The sequence below is a fragment of the Acinonyx jubatus genome, chromosome D2 (genome assembly GCF_027475565.1).
Source record: "Acinonyx jubatus isolate Ajub_Pintada_27869175 chromosome D2, VMU_Ajub_asm_v1.0, whole genome shotgun sequence".
NCBI lineage: Eukaryota > Metazoa > Chordata > Mammalia > Carnivora > Felidae > Acinonyx > Acinonyx jubatus.
In genome coordinates, this window is record NC_069393.1 from 10,240,788 (window position 1) to 10,260,858 (window position 20,071).

General features: G+C 38.8%; 1 protein-coding gene across 24 annotated transcripts in view; it reads right to left on the reverse strand.

The window, feature by feature from the left end:
* Positions 1 to 454: 454 nt before the first annotated feature.
* Positions 455 to 20,071, reverse strand: part of LOC106980956 (zinc finger protein 25-like) — a 34,999-nt gene continuing 15,382 nt past the window's right edge. For 16 of the 24 annotated variants that reach the window (XM_053206969.1, XM_053206959.1, XM_053206968.1 and 13 more), the window contains 3 exons: positions 13,796 to 13,922; positions 13,417 to 13,512; positions 5,611 to 9,639 (listed from right to left, as the gene is read on the reverse strand). In XM_053206969.1, coding sequence (XP_053062944.1) covers positions 7,415 to 9,639; positions 13,417 to 13,512; positions 13,796 to 13,922 — 2,448 coding nt within the window. In that variant the 3' untranslated portion in view covers positions 5,611 to 7,414. The other 8 variants (XM_053206971.1, XM_053206970.1, XM_053206972.1 and 5 more) reach the window with 8 other exon arrangements.

Sequence of the window (20,071 nt, forward strand, 5' to 3'; positions counted from 1 at the left end):
TAGGGCGCCTGGGTGGCTCAGCGTGTTAAGCGTCTGACTTTAGCTCAGATCATAATCTCATAGTTCATGGGTTCGAGCCCTGCGTCAGGTTCTGTGCTGTCAGCACAGAACCGCTTTGGACCCTCTGTCTCCCTCTCTCTCTGCCCTTCCCCCACTTGCACTCTGTCTCTCAAAAATAAACATTTAAAAGAAAATAAATTAACAATAAATAAAAGAAGCCCAAATCATCAAATAACACATAAAACTTCCTATGCATTTATGTAAGAGTGGGGTTCATTCACAAGATACAAACAATTACAGAATGCATTTCGGCTTACTAGCTGAAGTATCATTACCATATGGCAACCAGAGGGACAATCTGTACTTCGTTCAAGATGTCAGTTTTAACATTTTGTTATTCCAGACAACTAATAATAATTCAGAACTTGTATTCTTTCAACATTACGATAATAAATCAGACTTCATCAATGTTTATATGAGGTCATTTAAAATTTGCGTAACTAAAACAATCTTAAAGTAAGACAGTACTCTTACTATATATTCTTTTTACATACATATATGTGGGTGCTAACTATACGGTAAAGGAAGATGTAAAAGGTTACACACTGAACTAATAGCAATGGTTAAAGCAAGGCAGGCTACCAATGTAAAGGTGGTGGGTCCAAAGAAATTAATTCTTTAATGAATCATTTTGAAATAATTTCAAATTTCACGAAAGTTCCAAGAACAATGCAAAAATTCTGATATCCTCCTTACCTAGATTCCCCAACTGCTAACATTTCACTGCATTCTTTTTGCATGTACCTATTTAATCAACTATCTTCGTATGATCATTCTTTTCCTATTTGAGATCAAACAACAGACACCATACACCACAGTTCCTAAGTACTCCATTATGCCTTTTCCTAAAATGAGGGCACTTTCCTACAGAACCACCATCCAAACAAGCAAGTCAGGAAATCAACCGTAACAGAACACTACTGTCAAATCCACAAACCCCCTTCAAATCTCAACAGCTGTCCCAACATCTTTTTCCTTCCTGGTCCTGGATGCCACCAGTCTGGGTCTATCCTATGTTTCATCACCAGACTTAGGTCATACTTTCTTGGTAGTAACCACAGAGAAGATAGATCAATGCGTCGCGTCGTGGGGCACACGTTGTTGACAGTGGTGATATTAGCCTTGATTATCTTGTCATTTTGGTGTCTGGTAGGTTTCCCTGACAAAAAAATCACCATTATCCCCTTTGAAACTGGTATTTGTGGAGATATATTCTGAGATTATGCCAATAATCTGTCCCTCATCCACTCACCAATCTTAGTATCTGTTAATAATCTCACCTGAATCAGTCACTACCAAATACTGGTTTTTTATTTCCATTATTCCTCATACATATATTAGTAAGGAAAAGGTTCCCCTTCTCCCATTCATTTATTTCTATATCAATACGGATTCATGGCTTTCTGTTTTGTACCAAAGATTATATTCCATTCTTAGTATTTGTTTTTATGCTCAAATTGTTTCAGATTTGGCCAACAGGAGCATCTCTGAGATGGCTTTTGTGTACTTTTGCTATGCCCCCATTATTCCTTAAGCAGCTCTTTGCCTTCTCCCTCGAGAAGATATTTTAGGTTCATCTGCTTTCCCTGGCCCAAGTGTGGAATCAGCCATTTACAAAGGAGTTCTGTTTCCTTTAAGTGGAAGGTAGTATCTAGGCACCAGACTCTGGAAGGTAGTGCTCATTGCTGTGAGGATGTACTTGCTTCTAAGCAATCTCAGTATAAAGAGCTAGGAAATACATGTATGGAGGACACACACACACACACACACACACACGTACATTTGCATATACACATGCATGTGTCTACACACATATGTAGACATACACACCTATAAATATTTCTACGTCAACACCTCAGGGTTCTGCTTAGTCTTCTGCCTTTCTATATTTGTAAATACTTTCAACAGGGAGAAATCTGGCCATCAGTTTCAATACATTTCATCTTGCCCTCAATGTAATCAATCTCCACCCATGCCAACCATTTCCTCTATCTATGATCTCCTTAACCCCCACCTCCCTAGTGTCCTGTTTCCGTAATGGGAGCAGCCACACTATTCTGTTCCTCTTCACTTCCCCTCACTGGCCTGCATTGGGACTGCTGTCCCTGTACTAGGAAGGGGAGGAAGAAAAAAAGGAATAGTTGTAATTTAAAAATATATACATGTATTCCAATATTATTTGTAAAATAAAAATAATAAAAATGAAATAATGCTATGGATTGTTTATGCCCCATGTCACCTTCCCTCAAAAAAAAAAAATCATTTTGTGGGTAACTAATCCCAATGTCGTAATATTTGGAAGTGGGGCCTTCGGGGGATGATTAGGTCATCAGAGCGGAGACCACATGAATGGGATTAGTGCCCTCAGAAAAGATGCCCCAAAGGGATCCCTCACCACGTCTGCCATGTGAGGACACAGGGAGAAAACGGACCTCTATGAACCAGGAAGCAGGCCCTCACCAGACACAAAATCTGCCAGGGCTGTTATCTTAGACTTCCCAGGCTCCAGAAGCGTGAGAAATAAGTATCTGCTGTTTATAAACCACCCAGTCTATGGACTTTGTTATAGCAGCCTGAATTAACTAAAATGTACAATTAGACAACACGGTCTACAGGGTCTAATTTCTAGTCACATTAAGGATGCCACAAGGTTCCTACCCATAGCTCCTACGTTCCACATGACGTTGATAGAGTGATGTCTCCTCCCTGATCCACATTCTCATCGTCACTAATATAGCCATTCATTCACACTCCCCTGGCTTACTAAAAGTTAAATTTGATAACTTATAGCACAGGGCCTGATACTTAGTAAATGTTTGACAACATACGTTTAGTAATTATATAGAGGGCACAGAGGGGGGAAGTTTACTTAAGATAACCCAGTCACTCCTTCCTCCCCACAGGACATCCACAATGCCTCTTCCTCCCCCATACGATGGCTAGTGTCAGCCCAAGAATAAAATGCCTGAACTGAGAGACCATCAACTCAGGAGTAAGCATGGTTACCAGTTATAGCTGCCAATGCCCTCCAATTTCCTTTATTGTTTCAAAGAATGTGACCCAAAGATCCACGTATGAGTTATAAGCACACAGTAATCAGCTCACAGTCTTGTCTCTTCTGCTCTGAATACACGGACTTCCTCTAGGGAAGATTCTTAGAATCAGTTCAATTTTTAACTAAGTCTGTGTTTTAACTTGTAGCTTAACATTATTAACTAAGTTAAAGAGTAGGTGATTTACTTATCAAGTACAAGCTACATTAGTCTTTGGAAATAATTTTAAACTCAGAACACATTTGCAAGAGTAGCGCAAATAACCTTTTATTCTCTGAATTATTGAGAGTAGGTTGTCAGCATGTTCCAACACCTCACATACTTTAGTAACAAGAATAATCACATTTCAATCCTCAAAATCCGGAAACCAACACTAATACCTACCACCTCATCCTCAGACCTCATTCAAGTTTCACCCATTTTCTAAATAATTTCCTTTACAGAAAAATGATTTAATCCAGGATCCAGGATCCTGCATTGTAATTTGCTATTTCTTCAGTCTCCTTCAACCTGGGACACTTTCTTAGTTTTCTTGACTTGCATGATCATGACATGTTTGAAGATCACAAGTCATTTATTAAAAAAAATTTTTTTTTAACTGTTTGAGAAAGAGCATGAGTAGGTGAGGGGCAGAGAGAGGGAGACAACCTGAAGCAGGCTCCACGCTGTCTGCACAGAGCCCAACATGGGGCTGAAACTCACAAACCGCGAGCTCCTGACCTGACCTGAAGTTGGACATTTAACCGACTGAGCAACCCAGTCGTGCCACAAGTCATTTTTTAACGTTTATTTATTATTGAGAGACAGGGAGACACAGAGCATGAGCAGGGGAGGGGCCAAGAGATGGAGAGACACAGAATCCGAAGCAGGCTCCAGGCTCTGAGCTGTCAGCACAGAGCCTGAGGCAGGGCTCAAACTCACAAACCACGAGATCGTGACCTGAGCCAAAGTCAGATGCTTAACCGACTGAGCCACCCAGGTACCCCACAAGTCATTTATTTTAAAGAGTGTGCCTCAACATGGGTTTGATGTTCCTCTCTGCTTTGACTCAGGTTATGCATTTTTGGCTGCATTCTCACTGCATCCTATTAGATGGTACACAAATTAAATACTATCGAATGACACTAATTGTCAGTATTATTTATGTTAACTTTAATCGCTTGACTAGGCTGGCTGAGCCAACTTTTTCTACTGTAACCACACTTCTGTTTCACCAGCTGTCATACTTTGCCAATAGTATATGCTGGCGGGTTGCAAGGGTGGAGGGAAGAGGGACATGCTTCCTCCTGTTTCCTGTGGGCTTCCCCTCTATGTCCTGTGCTGTCAGCACCTTACCAATGCTTCTTCACCCAGTCAGGTGTAATGTCCTCTGAGGACAAGGCGCTGAATTCACTTTTACAGTGTTTCCCCATCAGAAGTACCAACGTCAGGCAGCCAATATGGGTCCCAGACCTGTGAGGCCATTCCTCTGGACTCAGATACCCCCAGCAGTGGAACAGGTTCCTTTGGAGTTCTGCACTTCAGCTCTGAGGGACGCCTACCCTGTTCCCTTCATTTTACCAGCCTAGAGCTTGAAGCTGCTGCCTGCAGTTGCTATCCTAGGGATACATTTGACTCTTATTTTCCCCTTTCAGATTCTTCTTCATATCTCAGGGTTCCCCATATACCCTTTCAGATCCCTAGACAACTATACACCAAGTTAACAATTCCTTGTATCATGTTGTTTCTGTTCAAATCGCTGCTGTGGTTTCTCTCTTCTGACAACGCTGATTATGTCTCACTGGAATTTAACCTTGGGAAGATTAGATTAGAACTTCTGTTGTATTCACTGTTGTACAACGCCTTCTACATAGTGACTAATATTTATTGAATCAACAAGTGCTCGGCTGTATTTACAGAAATGTGTTTCTTACTGTGGGTTGAGGATGCAGCTGTAGTCCACATAAACACAAAGTGTCCAAAGTAGTATTGTTCATAACAATGAAAAATTAGAAACAAGATGCCTTTCAACAGAAGGAAGTTATTTTAATAGAACGGAGCATAAGATGCTAAAAAGAACAAAAGCTGCACATATAAACATGGTCATAACTCAAAACCATTTTGCTGGTTTTAATAAATGGTGTTCAAGGCACAGTGTGGAAGATGACAAAATGTTACCAGAACCACCAAAATTCACAATGAGTTTATACACAGTGGCAAAAAGCAGAGAGTGAATAGCAGTGAAATCTTCAGTGTAGGGAAGGAGGGTGGTGTCCTGCGGTCGGTCCATCTAGATTATGGACCAGCAGCAGACATGACAAGAACGGGGACAAGAACGCAGGGCCTAGAAATGCAATAGCCACACCAAAGGGTGTCTATACAAAAAATGGGGTTTCAAATCAGTGAAGTAAGGGCAAATGAATGAACAAGTGAAAGATCCATTGGCTAGTCATTCGCAAAAAAAAAAAAAAAGTTGGATTTTTAGTTCACACCATATTTAATCAACAACACAAAGAGGTCAATAGATTATTCTGTTTATTCTAAACACATTTGTTTCATATATTTTAAAGACAAACCTGACAAAACACAAAGCTCTGAAAAGAATCTTCTTGTATCAACTCAAGAAGCAGAAATACACTTCATACTATGGAATGACTATTTTACTTCCAATGTTCAAGTTCTAAACATAACTGCCTTTGGCTCTAATAACAGAAAACATCAACCCAAACTGTTCACTATCTGTGAGGTAGATAATAAAATTGAAGCAGAAAGATTAAATCACTACACAGGTCACTCAGATAGTAAGTGACGGGCATAGAACAGTTTGCAGAAACCACGCATAATTCTAGGGTGGAAACGTGCAGCCTACCACAAAAAAATACAAACGCAGAGAGTTCTGTGCCCACATTAATATCTGCACTTTGCACTTAAACTTACATAAACGTACCCTTTGGAAAACACAAAAATGGGGGAAATGTCTTCAATGGGCCCTGCTTTCAATCCATACAGCGTACGAAGTACTAATGTTCAAGGCCACCTTTGAAAATTAACTCATGTGTATCATAAACAACTGTGTGCTGAATCGTTGCAGATTTCAAACAAATCTTGACTTTGTTAAATGTTGTGGGTGATTTACTAAAACGACAGTTTCTTCACAATGTCTATATGGAGCTATATATGCCACCAAAAAGCAGAAAACACATATGACATTCACGCATTCAATGTTCCTTTTAAAATTCATATATGTTGTGGTGTAAATATGTGATGGGACAACAATAGTATTTAGTGTCAGAAATCCTAGTGTACGTTACAAAAGTTACTTAGATAAGGGTGCAATGCTCCTACTGTAACTACTGTGAGTACAAAACAAAAATCAAGGATACAGAAAACAGCTGTTAAAGAGCACTGTCGTGTGCAAGCCTGACCTAGCACAGACGCTACTCATATACATTGAATGCCGCTGCTCTGACTCAACTCACTCGCGCCTTTCTCAAAGCGATGTGTTCCTTGATGAGCAAGACCATTAAATAAACATCCTGTGTCATATTATTCGTAAGTTATTTAATACTGCATCCGAAACATCGCTTCTAGAATAAAATCATTTCTAGGTAAGGATGTTTCCTAAACTGACAATTTTCTTTTGTTACGTATTCTGATATATAAATCTTGAAATGTTTTTCATGTTGTTAGCTTTATTCTACTCTCAATTATCTACTGGACAATCAGACTGTGAAAGTTTTCCTACATTCATTTTTGGGGTTTTCCACTGTAAGTTTCTGATTTATAAAATGTTTGGCTTGTTGAGAAAGGTTTATTAAAATGCAGGATATTGAGAGCAGTTTCTCCCCTAATGAATTCTCTGACCTACAGTGCTTCTCATACCTTCATTAGATTCACAGGATGGATGGGATACAGCATGGCTAGCATACACTATGACAACAGAAAGCTCTAAACACGTAATGGCTGAAAAAAAAATTATTTCTCGTCTATGACAAGACTTATGAAGTGCTGTTAGTGAAGGCAAAACTCTGCCCAGGACCCTGGTTTCTTCCAACTCAAGAATCTGTAATCTCTAATGACTAGCTTCCACGTTGTCCTGAGGATATCTCCATTACCCCCTGATAAGGAAAGAAAAACGAAAGTAGGAAAAATTCCAAATGAGGTCTTTTACAGGCTTGGAATTTGTGCCCATATTGTGAGTCACAGGTCATGTGGCCTCATGTGTATGGAAGACAGGCTAGCAAATCTGGACTAGTTGTGTAACCGTAAAGAAAGAGAAATGGGTATTGGGAAAAACATAGCACATTTCTGCTATAGGGTTCCTACCCTACGTGAATTCCTTGATGATTTGTAAGGGCTGATTTCCGCCCGAAAGCTTTTCCACATTCACAACATTTATAAGGTTTCTCTCCTGAGTGAGTTCTCAGATGGGTAGTGAGGGTAGATTTATGACGGAAACTCTTCCCACATTCGTTACATTCATAGGGCTTTTCCCCTGTGTGAGTCCTCTGATGATTAATAAGAGTCGACTTCGTAAGAAAAGATTTCTCACATTCAATACACTGAAAGGGTTTCTCTCCTGTGTGAGTTCTCCGATGTACATTGAAAGCTGAGAGATGGCGGTAAGTTCTGCCACACACATTACAATGAAAGGGTCTGTCTCCCGTGTGAGTTCTCTGATGTTGGGTGAGGGCTGACCTCTGGCAGAAAGTCCTCCTACACTCCTGGCATTCATAGGGTTTTTCTCCCGTGTGAGTTCTCTCATGTCGAGCGAGGGATGACTTCTCGTAAAAACATTTCCCACATTCGTTACATCTATAAGGTTTCTCTCCTGTGTGAATTCTCTGATGTGCATTGACATCGGACTGCCGGTAGAAAGCTTTACCACATTCATTACACTGGAAGGGCTTCTCTCCCGTGTGAGTTCTCTGATGCACGTTAACTTCTGACTGCCGGTAGAAAGTTTTACCACATTCATTACATCGAAAGCGCTTCTCTCCCGTGTGAGTTCTCTGATGCACGTTAACGTCCGCCTGCCGATAGAAAGTTTTACCACACTGATGGCATTGAAAGGGTTTCTCTCCTGTGTGAATTCTCTGATGTGCATTAACGTCTGACTGCCGGTAGAAAGTTTTTCCACATTCATTACATCGAAAGCGTTTCTCTCCCGTGTGAGTTCTCTGATGAACATTAACGTCTGCCTGCCTGTGGAAAGATTTACCACATTTGTTACATTGAAAGGGTTTCTCTCCTGTGTGAGTTCTCTGATGTGCATGCACGTCTGACTGCCAATAGAAAGTTTTACCACACTGATGACACTGAAAGCGTTTCTCTCCTGTGTGAATTCGCTGATGTGCATTAACATCTGACTGCCGATAGAAAGTTTTACCACACTTGTTACAGTGAAAGGGTTTCTCTCCTGTGTGAGTTCTCTGATGTAGCTTAATGTCTGATTGCCAATGGAAAGTTTTACCACATTCATTACATTGAAAGCGTTTCTCCCCTGTGTGAATCCTCTGATGTCTCTTTATGTCTGACTGCCGACAGAAAGTTGTACTGTCTTCATTACACTGAAAGCGTTTCTCTCCTGTAGGAGTTCTCTGATGTTGAGCGAAGGTGAAAGTTTTCCCACTTTCATTACATTCATGGGGCTTCCCCCTCGTGTATGTTCTCTCATGTCGAATGAGGGATGACTTCTTGTAAAAGGACTTCCCACATTCACTACATTTATAAAGTTTCTCCCCTGTATGTGTCCTCCAATGGTCTGTGAGAACTGATTTGTGACTGGTCTTCCTACGTGAATTAAGTTGATAGCGTTCCTCTCCCGTGTGTGTTCTCTGATGCGCTGTGAGATTTGACTTGTAGTTGAATGTTTGCCCACATTCATTACATTTGAATAGACACTCACCTCTCTGGCTTTTCTGAACTTGAGTGAAGTGTGACATCTTACTGAAATTATTTTCCATTTGATTGCTTTTGGATTGTTTTATTTCTGTGTAGACCGCATGACATTTCAACAGAGGTGGTATCTCACAGGTTTCCCCATGTTCCTTATATTCACAGAGTTTCTCTCCTATGTCATTTTGCCTGTGTGGAATTATTATGGTCTTTTCTCCTAAGGGTTTTCCACCATCATTATATTTTAAAGTCTCCTCTGAAGTCTGAGTATTTAGGTGCTGAATAATACCATTTTTATGGCCAAAGGTTTTCTCATTCTGATTATTTTCACAAGAAATCTCTTGAGCATGAGCTTTTTCCTGCTTAATATCAAGTAATTTCTCATATACATTTAAAATGCCATATTTTTTTCTTGAAGAATTTCTATTACTACCAATTGATATTAAAATATTTTTCAAACTCACTCCATGTAAGTCGTATTTACAGGACATTTTTCTTGAAGGAACAAAGTTTGCACTCATATTAGATGGTTTTCTTAAAGCATGAACTTTTTCTGAGGCCAGTGTTTTGTTCTTAAATGCAACTTGTGGCAAATATTTGTCTTGGTTTTCCTGGATTCTCTCTGTTAGGTAATGAGCTTTGTTGTCTTCTAGAAATGAAAATATTGAACAGACCATAAGATTTCACAGTTCTAATGGAACTGGATTAAGATACAAATGTCCTATTATATACTTGACTTTTGGTTTTGGTAGTCTCTTAGGATCCAAGTGCCTTTTTTCCCATCTAGTTCAAGAAAACTTAAGTGGAAAAAGGGAGAAAAGCTATTAACACAAGGACATGTAATTATTTAGCCCTTTATAAATAAAACATTTAAAACAGAAATGAAGATATAAATGCAATTAGCAGTGTACAGAAGATGGAAGATTCTATACGAGTGACAGATTCAGTAGGAGAAAAGTCACAGAAAATAAGATGGGTCCAACCGAGCTAATAAAAAGTAATTGGAGTGACAAGAAAAACCAGTAGACAAAGGTGTTCAGAGGGAAAACATGAGACATTAAGGAGAGAGACTACAGAGTAGACCTCATACTCTCAAACCTATATTGTTCTAGTAACATCTAAACAAGTTTTCATTCTTCCAGCTGAAGTTTCCTCCTATGCATTAATAGCAAGGTAAATTGCTGAATGAGCCAACTGGCTGATGTTTAAGTAGAGTCACTAAATTGCATTATAACTCCCCTCCCAACTATGATTCACAGGAATACCAACAACCAACAGAAAGTATAAAACAATGACAACATTAAGTAATCTTGTGCCAATATAGATCGGATGTATCACCCTGTTTTGGCTCTGATACCTTCATATCGCTCTACTGGAGCTATTCAATAGGTGAACCTACCATGATACATTTATGTTCACTTGCTTTTCCTTGAAACAACACTGCTTGTGCCAAAATACTAATACTTAATTTTGCTTTACAGTTCACAGCTCACATTTCCACATTTCCATTTATTATCAAAATTTAAGGATCATATTTTTTCAACCAAATCCCAGAAAATGAGTAATGCTTATGTTGATTTATCATTTTAAAAAGTATTGTCCACATTTTCTGCCCAGTGCAACAAAGTCTGCCCCGAGCTGAAAAAAGTGCCACTGGCCTGAAGCATGTACTACATGGAAAACTGTTACAAGTCACCATTCAGACAAACAAAATTTACACCAACTAAATGCGCATCAGATTTTTGTTGTTGTTGTTAATGTTTATTCCTTTTTGAGAGAGACGGCGTGAGTAGGGGCGTGGCAGAGAGAGGGGGACACAGGATCCGAAGCAGGCTCTGAGCTGACAGCAGCAGGCCCGATGCATGGCTCGAAGTCATGAACTGTGAGATCATGACCTGAGCCAAAGTTGGAAGCTTAACCAATTGAGCCACCCAGGTGCCCCCTGCACATCAGATTTTCCAGCTGCCATTCTACAACTCCCCAGTCAATATCCTTTGCTCCAGTTTAGTCAGTTGTCTCATTAAAGTACTCATTCGTGACTACAAGGTCAAAGTCCCTCACTCAGAGCCAAGGCTAGGATATAGTCAATTTAGTATCTAGAAAAAAAGACAAAATAGCACTATTTTTCCAAAATTTCAAGAATTCCTTTTCAAATCTTCTTCAAGACTTTCAAAATTTATCCTAAATCTAAAAGTAGTTCCTACGTAGATCAACTGTTTTAACACAACAATACCACTGCTTTGTAACATACTGTATCTCACCTAATACGATACACATATATTTAAGTTCTAAACTCAGAATGCATGTTATAATTGATCACATATCTGTGATCAACAAGTCACAATATAATATTTTACCTTAGTGATTCATTCACATAATGGTCCAGTTACAAACTATGGCTTCTTAGATTTAAGGGAATACAACAAATTTTTCTTAAGTAAACACTGAATTTAAAATGTTTCACGTAATTTAATCCTCATTTTTCCATCCAGAGGATGGCAAACTTCCTTAGAAGGCAAAACAGTATACATTTTAGGCTTTGCAGGCCATACCTGCCTTTCACAACATCGAGTTCTGCTATTTGTACATGAAATCCGCCAAAGATCATATATAAACAAATGAATATGGTTGTGTTGCAAAAAAAACACTTTTATTTACAATAACATGAAGTAGGTTTGCAGACCATAGTTTATAACCACTGCTCATAACAAGTGCTGTTAACTCTCTGATTTCCTTTGAACCTGAGTAATTTTAAATTAATAGACTTCAACAACCTGTGCGTATCAGTATTACCTGGAGAATTTTTTCAAACACAAATGTTTCGACACTATGCCTTTTTATACCCGATGAATCAGAACTATAGGTTCATGCAAGTAATCAGAATGAGTTCCCTCACAATATTTTCAGAATATGAAATTTTTCTTCTACTTGATTCCAATCAACACGTGCTTATCAAATGTCTATTTCAGGTTGTATACCAAAGTAAGAAAGAGTACCATGATTGCCATTTTCTGTAATATCATTCATTAGGTGTGAAAAAAGATAGATACAATAAGGAAACATCATGATTTTGCTTTTGTTTCTTGTGAAAGACCCACTGCATGCTGGACACTCTGAGAAAGAAGAGATTACATTGGCTCAAACATTCAAGGTCTGTTTCTTAGAAGCAGATACACTTAACCTATACTATTATAGGTTATTATACTATTATAGGTTATTTTTTTATTATAACATACACTATAATATTATATTATTCAACATAATAACAATAAAAATGTTTTATTTATATACTAAACACTGTTCTGAGGACTTTTCATTCATTAGCTCATTTAGTATTCAGTCAGAGAAAGCACACAATGAAGAAAGGTGTGAATGATTAGAGTATGTTTAAGTGATATTTGATGAGGGGATCAAATGGTGTTTAGCATGAGTGTAAGCAAGATAAAAATAAGATTGCAGCAGCCAAATAAGGCCATAATGGAGTATGGCAAGTGTGGCCATAATGCATAATGCAAAAGGCAAGTTAATTTAAATTTCATTAAATAAATAATAGGCGTAACACAGATTTACTTTGTCTTTTTTACTACTGAAAGAAAAGACGTTCTAAGGCAAACAAAACCACCACCAACAACAAAAAAACCTCTCACCAACTACAATTAGGAACTAGAATAAAGCAAAGTATGAGGGAATGTAGTTCTACCTGATATTGATGTAAAGTAAGAACATGAGAAATATTAGAAGTTTACAAGGAAGAAATACAAATGCAAAAGAAAAAGAATTAGTTTGTCTTCTGAGCTTCATAATTTTGTTACTGATTTCTGGTTTTATCAGACTACAACTAAGGAACGTCCTATATCTACTTTGTAGGATTTACTGAGGGTTTCATTTTAGCAATGTTCTTCCAGCACATAATCGGTCTTTTTCCCATTGTTTTTAGGTACAAAGATATAATCTTGTAAAATAACAATGGCTGTGCTTTTGTTACAGTAGTTAATCTAATACAAGCTTGTAATCCCATTAATTTATTGCCTATTTATTTAAATAGTATCAAGTACTACATGTAGCAGTGAAAATATTATTTCCTCCCTCGTCCTCAAGAACCAAATTTTAGATTTTATTACCTTTCTAAGTTTTAGCTTTGTGCTATTAAACACACACAAAAAACCCTTTATCATTTGACTCGTCTGCATAAACGATACCCTTGGACCCGGAGCTTTGAATAATCAGAAAACCAGCATACAGTCATTCTCAGGCATTACCCTTTCGCTTTCAATTTTATCATATACATATCCTTTCTCTACTTGAAAAGTAGGTGCCACTAAGAGATTCTTAGAAAACATTTGAAATGTCCAACTCCTAAACTGACCACTTAGATTGTAATCTCTCCTGGCTTCCTCACTAACCTTCCTGGTACTCACTAACTCACCTGGGTAGTTCTGGTACAGAAATTCTTCCTTTACTATCCATGGCTCTTCCCCTTCCTCCAATCTGAAGATCACCTCTGGCTTGTTAATGAGAAACCCTGTAAAAGGAAAAATGACACAGAATTTGGGCAAAGCTGCATGGGTACAGCAATTCTAAAGGAGGGAGGAGGTATACTCTCAGGAGGTGGACCATGATGAGGCTCATTTAAACCTTTCATGGGATGTGAAAATACAAATATTCTTCCTCGTGCTCAAAAGAGATTAACCACCTCAGACTCCTGAAGCAAAAGTCCCAACAATATTAACCACAAAAGACCAAATGTTTTGGTATCTGAGAAATAAAACGCACGCTATACAAAGTTCGGCGTGCAAATTGCTTACCCAATGAGACAAAGTTGTGGTAGTTCTCCAGCATCACGTCCCTGTACAGGGTCCTCTGAGCAGGGTTCAGGCACTGCCACTCCTCCCAGGAGAAGTCCACAGTCACATCCCCAAATGACAGTGACCCCTGAAACAGCACATTTTTGCTCAGTCTGAAGTGGTCAGAATTGGAGTGGCACAGGAAAGAAACATGGGAACTAATTCTTGTCAGGTTCATTGTTGAGTATCTGTTACAATATGCCTACTGTGTACATTACTTTGGGTTAGGTTTTGTACAAGAAAGAAAAATGAAACAACATCATGCTTGTTTTACTTTATTAATACCCTATGCCTTGAAATGTTCTGGGTGTCATAAATACTAAAAAAAATAAAACACTGTTCTTTTTCTCTAGAAAGTTAAATATTATACAAACATGACATAGCCCAAAACTGAAAATAAGGTTATTACTAGAATGTATTAGAATATGTAAAAAGTATACTGGAGTCAAAAATTTAACTATTTTGTGTCACAGCTTATGCTTAATTAAACAGTTAGAGATGCAGGGCTTGAAACATGATGGATAAATGTTCTTTATGATTACGAAGCAACACAGTATACATAAAATACTGAAAGTATTAAAAACATGGGTTGACTTCAGCTTCTACCCCAGGATATATAAACCAAATAAGAAAACCACTCATTCCTACGATGAAAATGAGCCAGACTAACTTCAAATTCACAACTTTTTTCCCCCCTAACTTACAGGAGAGCCAAGGTCACAAAGCACCCAAGTGTCCCAAATCTAGGAAGAGACAAAATGTATGTTTTTGCCTGAGGTGCACCACAGGTAAGAACTCAACCAGAATAGGGGTCACATTTATTAATGAAGACTGAGTGTGAACTGACACGACAGTATGAAACCCCTTCAGACCACAGACGTTGAGACTTGCCCCTTCTTACCAGCTTCGTCTCTGCGAACCCCACTGGGCACTTACACTACTCCTGGGGGAAGGGCAGGATTATGCACTGAGTCTCCAAGTACAGCTGGGGTTGGGGGTGGGGCAAGAGAACCAAGAAGGCCACGGCCACAAGGTCAGACCTAACACTGAGGCTGTATTGGAGAAAGAGGACACATTCTGTCAACGACTTCTCACCACCAAGCTAACAAGCATGGCGTTAACAAGTATCAATAGAATATTGCTGATAGATGGACAGGAGATAAATAAATACATGGAACGAGACTGTCTCTGAGACAGAAAGCAAAGAGAACCCTTAAAACTCAGAAATGAACAGACATACCTGTAAAGAAACCCGTATCCTAAAACACAAGGTAAGGTGTCTCTATAGAAACTTGAATCCTGTGATGTATTGTGAGTAATAGCAGAAACAGTAGCCCTCACATGCTGCCCAACTCCTAACAGTTAAACAAACCCCTGGGCTAAAGGCCTAGCAGGAAAGTCATGCCCAGATTCCAGGAATCTAGTTACCTCAGTTTAGAGTCTGACCCAAGATATACGCATTTCAAAACATATTTACAAAGCATACGAAAAGAAACTACCAAGATACTACTAAGATACAAAGTAACCATCAGAACCAGAGTCACATATGACAGAGATGTTGAAACTACCTAAGAAGACTTTACTTATAACTAATATGTTTCAGACTCTAATAGAAAAGATTATATGCAAAATCAAATGGATAATTTCAGCAGAGAGAACTAAATGGAAATCTAGAAATAAAAATATAGTAACAGACGAAAAATAAGCTTCAACAGGCTGAACGGCAGTTAACACCAGTAAGGAAAGAATAAACGAATTTGAAAATGAGTCAATAGAAATTATCCAACTAAAACTGAAACAGAAGAAAAAAATGAAAAACAGAAAACAAAACATTAGAAAGCTGTGAAATATAATAACATGTTCTGACATATGCATAATTGGGACCTGGGGGGTGGGGTCAAGAATGGAACAGAAAAACACTTTAAGAAATAGTGTCTTAAAGTTTATTTATTTTGAAAGAGACAGAAACAGCATGAGTGGGGGAAGAGCAGAGAGAAGGGGAGAGAGAATCCCAAGGAAGCCCTGCACCATCAGCATGGAGCCCAATGGGGCTCGAACTCACGGAACTGTGAGATCATGACCTGAGCAAAATCAAGAGCTGAACACTTAATCGACGGAGACACCCAGGCAACCCCAAGAAATAGTGTCTTAAAATTTCTCCCAATTAATGACAGAAAACAAACTTAAGATCCAAGGAGCTCAACAATACCAAGTAGCATAAATGCCTCCCAAAAGCATAACAATGCACAACATATTAAAACCACTAAAGAGAGAGAGAAGAATGAGAATCCTAAGTGCAGCCAGCGAACAAAGAAACATTACAGACAAGGAATAAAGACAATTTCACCAGGAGCCATAAAAACTAGAACACAACAAAGTGACGTACCTAATGTGTTAGAAGAAAATCACTGTTATTATAATCCCAGCATAAAAGCAGTCATTTGAAAAGCACCTGGGGGTATACACGAAAATTTATTGACTAATTTTAGGATGTGTGCAGGAAGGGTGGGGATCTGCAGAAGCTTTTTCCAAAAACGAGGAAGCTAGAAGGCACTATTTTTCTTTGCCCTCCCAGAGCCTGGCCAGACATTTATACAAGCCAGTACAAACACTCTGCATCTACGTTTCTACCACAATGTACCCAACCCAGTGCTCCTCTAAAGACCTACTCCATCAACCCACCCAGGAGGGTGCTTCTCCAAAACCGCTCCCAGCCCACCCACCTGGCAGGCAGCCCCGGTGAGGAAAGTGCCTCTCCAAAGTGACTCAAGCCCTGGGGAGGTGGGGAGCTAACCGCACACACCAACGCACCTAAAGCTCAAGCAGCTGAGACTCTCAGTTGGCCGTGCAGGGAGCTGTGATCAGTGCACCCAAGCTGTCCCAGCAGCTAAATGCAGACAACCAGGCTGAGTACTGGCTCAACCTGTGAGCAAGCTGGCATGGTGCAGCTAAGCCTCTTGGCTAGACAGGGAGAAAGATTCCCACCCCAGTGTGCATGCAGCAGGCAAAGCGGGTCATTACAGGTAGCTGAACAGAGTGCAAGATACACCTATCAGCACGCTCACAGCAATCACAGCTCAGCAATAATAGGACACCCTTGAAGTATCGGGTTCTAGTGACCAGAGGGACTGCACAACAGGGAAAAGAACCCTATCTACACAATGCCAGTACTTTCAAGATGAGGATGCAGAGCTGACCTACCTATTACATAGAAACAGAGAGGTAGACAAAATGAGGAGACAGAGGAATATGTTCCAAATTAAAGAACAAGACAGGGGCAGCTGGGTGGCTCAGTCAGTTAAGAATCTGACTTTGGCTCAGGTCATGATCTCACGGTTTGTGAGTTCAAGCCCTGTGTCAGGCTCTGTGCTGACAGCTCAGAGCCTGGAGCCTGCTTCAGGTTCTGTGTCTACTTCTCTCTCTGCCCCTCCCCTGCTCGTGCTTTGTGTCTCTCTGCCTCTCAAAAAATGAATAAACATTAAAAATAAAATTTGAGGGGCGCCTGGGTGGCTCAGTCGGTTGAGCGACCAACTTCGGCTCAGGTCATGATCTCGCGGTCCGTGAGTTCGAGCCCTGCGTCAGGCTCTGTGCTGACGGCTCAGAGCCTGCAGCCTGTTTCAGATTCTGTGTCTCCCTCTCTCTGACCCTCCCCTGTTCATGCTCTGTCTCTCCCTGTCTCAAAAATAAATAAAACGTTAAAAAACAATTAAAAAAAAATAAAATTTGAAAGAACAAGACAAAACAACAGAAAAAGAGCTAACTGAAATAAACATAAGCCAATGTGCCACATATGGTTCAAGGTAATGGTCATAAAGATACCAAACTTGAGAGAAGAGTGAATGAAGTAACCAAAACTTCAACAATGAAATATAAAATGTGAAAAGGAACCACTCAGAGCTGAATAGAATAACTGAAATTTAAAATACATTAGAATACTTCTTCAACAATAGATTAGAGGACACAGAAGAATGGATCAGCAACCCTGAAGACAGTTAACAGAAGCAACCAAGCCAAACAGCAAAAATAAAAAAGTGTAAGAAAAAATTGAGGGTAAGTTAAAAGAGCTCTGTGACATCATCAAGCCAAGTAACATTCATACTATAGAGGTACCCCAAAAAAGAGAGAGACAAGGAAGCAGAAAAATTATTTGAAGAAGTAATAGTTGAAAACCTCCGTAATCTGGAGAAGGAAAAAGACACCTAGGTCCAGGATGCACAGAGAGCCCCAAACAAGATGAAGTCAAGGAGGCCCACACTGAGACACATAATTGACACAAATCAGATAAAAGATAGTCTTATTTTCTTAATTTTTTTTTTACTGTTTATTTTTTATTTTTGAGACAGAGACAGAGCATGAACAGGGGAGGGGCAGAGAGAGACAGGAGACACAGAATCTGAAATGGGCTCCAGGCTCTGAGCGGTCAGAACAGAGCCCAACGTGGGGCTCAAACCCACGAACTGTGAGATCATGACCTGAGCCGCAGTCGGACGCTTAAATGACTGAGCCACCCAGGCGCCCCTGGATAGTCTTAAAAGCAGCAAGAGAAAAGCAGTTACACATAACAAAAACCCCATAAGGCTATCACTGATTTTTCAGCAGAAACTTTACAGGCCAGAAGAGACTGGTATGATGTAGTCAAAGTGCTGTAAAGAAAAAAACCTACAAAAAAGAATATTCTACCCAGAAACACTATCACTTAGAATTGAAGAGATAAAGAGTTTTCAAAAGGAAACAAAGTTAAAAGAGTTCATCACCACTAAACCAGCTTCAAAAGAAATTTTAAAGGAACTCTTTGAAGTGGAGACAAAAGGTCACAAGTAGAAGTAGGAAAATTAAGAAAGAAAAATATTTCACTAGTAAAAGCAAACATATAGTAAAGGTAGTAGATTAGTTACTTATAAAGTCACTATGGAAGTTAAAATGCAAAAATAGTAAAATCAATTATATCTACAAAAATTACTCAAGTGATACACAAAATAAAAAGGTATGTCACATCACATAGGTAAAACACTGAAGAGGAAGTAAAAATTTAGTGCTTTTATAGTATGTTCAAATTTAAGCGACCTTCAACATAATATAGAGTACCATACACATAGGATATTGTACCTTAACCCCATGGTACACACAAACTGAAAACATTTAACAGATGCACAAAGAAATGTAGAGAAAGGAATCCACGCAAAACACTAAAGAAAACCATCAAACCACAAAGAAAGAGAGCAGGAGAAGGAACAGAAAACAACTACAAAACAACCAGAAAACAATTAACAAAATAGCAGTAAGTACATACCTATCAACAACTACTTTAAATGTAAATGAACTAAATGTTCCAATAAAAAGACACAGGGTGACTTAATGGATAAAAAAACGAGACCCAACTATATGCTGCCTACAAAAGACTCACTTCAGAACTAAAGAAACAAAGATACTGAAGGTGAAGGAATGGAAAAAATACTTTAAGTAAATGAAATAATAATTCTAAAAGCACCAGGGATTATCAAAATCAAACAAAATACACTTTAAAACAAGGACGGTAACAAAAAACAAAAACGGTCATTAACAATAACAAAGGGATGAGGATCAAACCCAACAAAAGGATATAACAATTGAAAAAATATATTCACCCAGTGTAAAGAGGATCCAAACACATAAGGGAAATATTACCATATGAAAAGAGAAACTGACACTAATACTATGGTAGGAGACTATAACAACTCGCTTACATCAATGCATAAATCACTAGAACATAAAACCAATAGGCGAACAGTGGCTTTGAATGACACATTAGACCAGATGGACATAACAGCATCTACAGAACATTCTACCCACAAATTGCAGAATACACATTCTTTTCAAGTGCACATGGAACATTCTCCAGGACAGATCACATGCTGGACCACAAAGCAAGTCTCAACAATTTAAAGATGAATGAAATCATATCAAGTATCTCTTCCAACCAAAAAAGGATAAAACTAGAAATCAGTTACAAGAAAAAAACTATAAGAAACACAAATATGTAAAATCTAAATGTAAGTTTAAACAACATATTACCAAACAACCAATGGGTCAATGAAGAAATCAAAGACAAAATCAAGAAATATCTGGACAGAAATGAAAACACAACAGTCCTAAATCTTTGAGACACAGCAAAAGCAATACTAAGAGAAATTTATAGTGATAAAGACCTATCTCAAAAATCAAGAAATAACTCAAATAAATGATCTAACATCTAAAGGA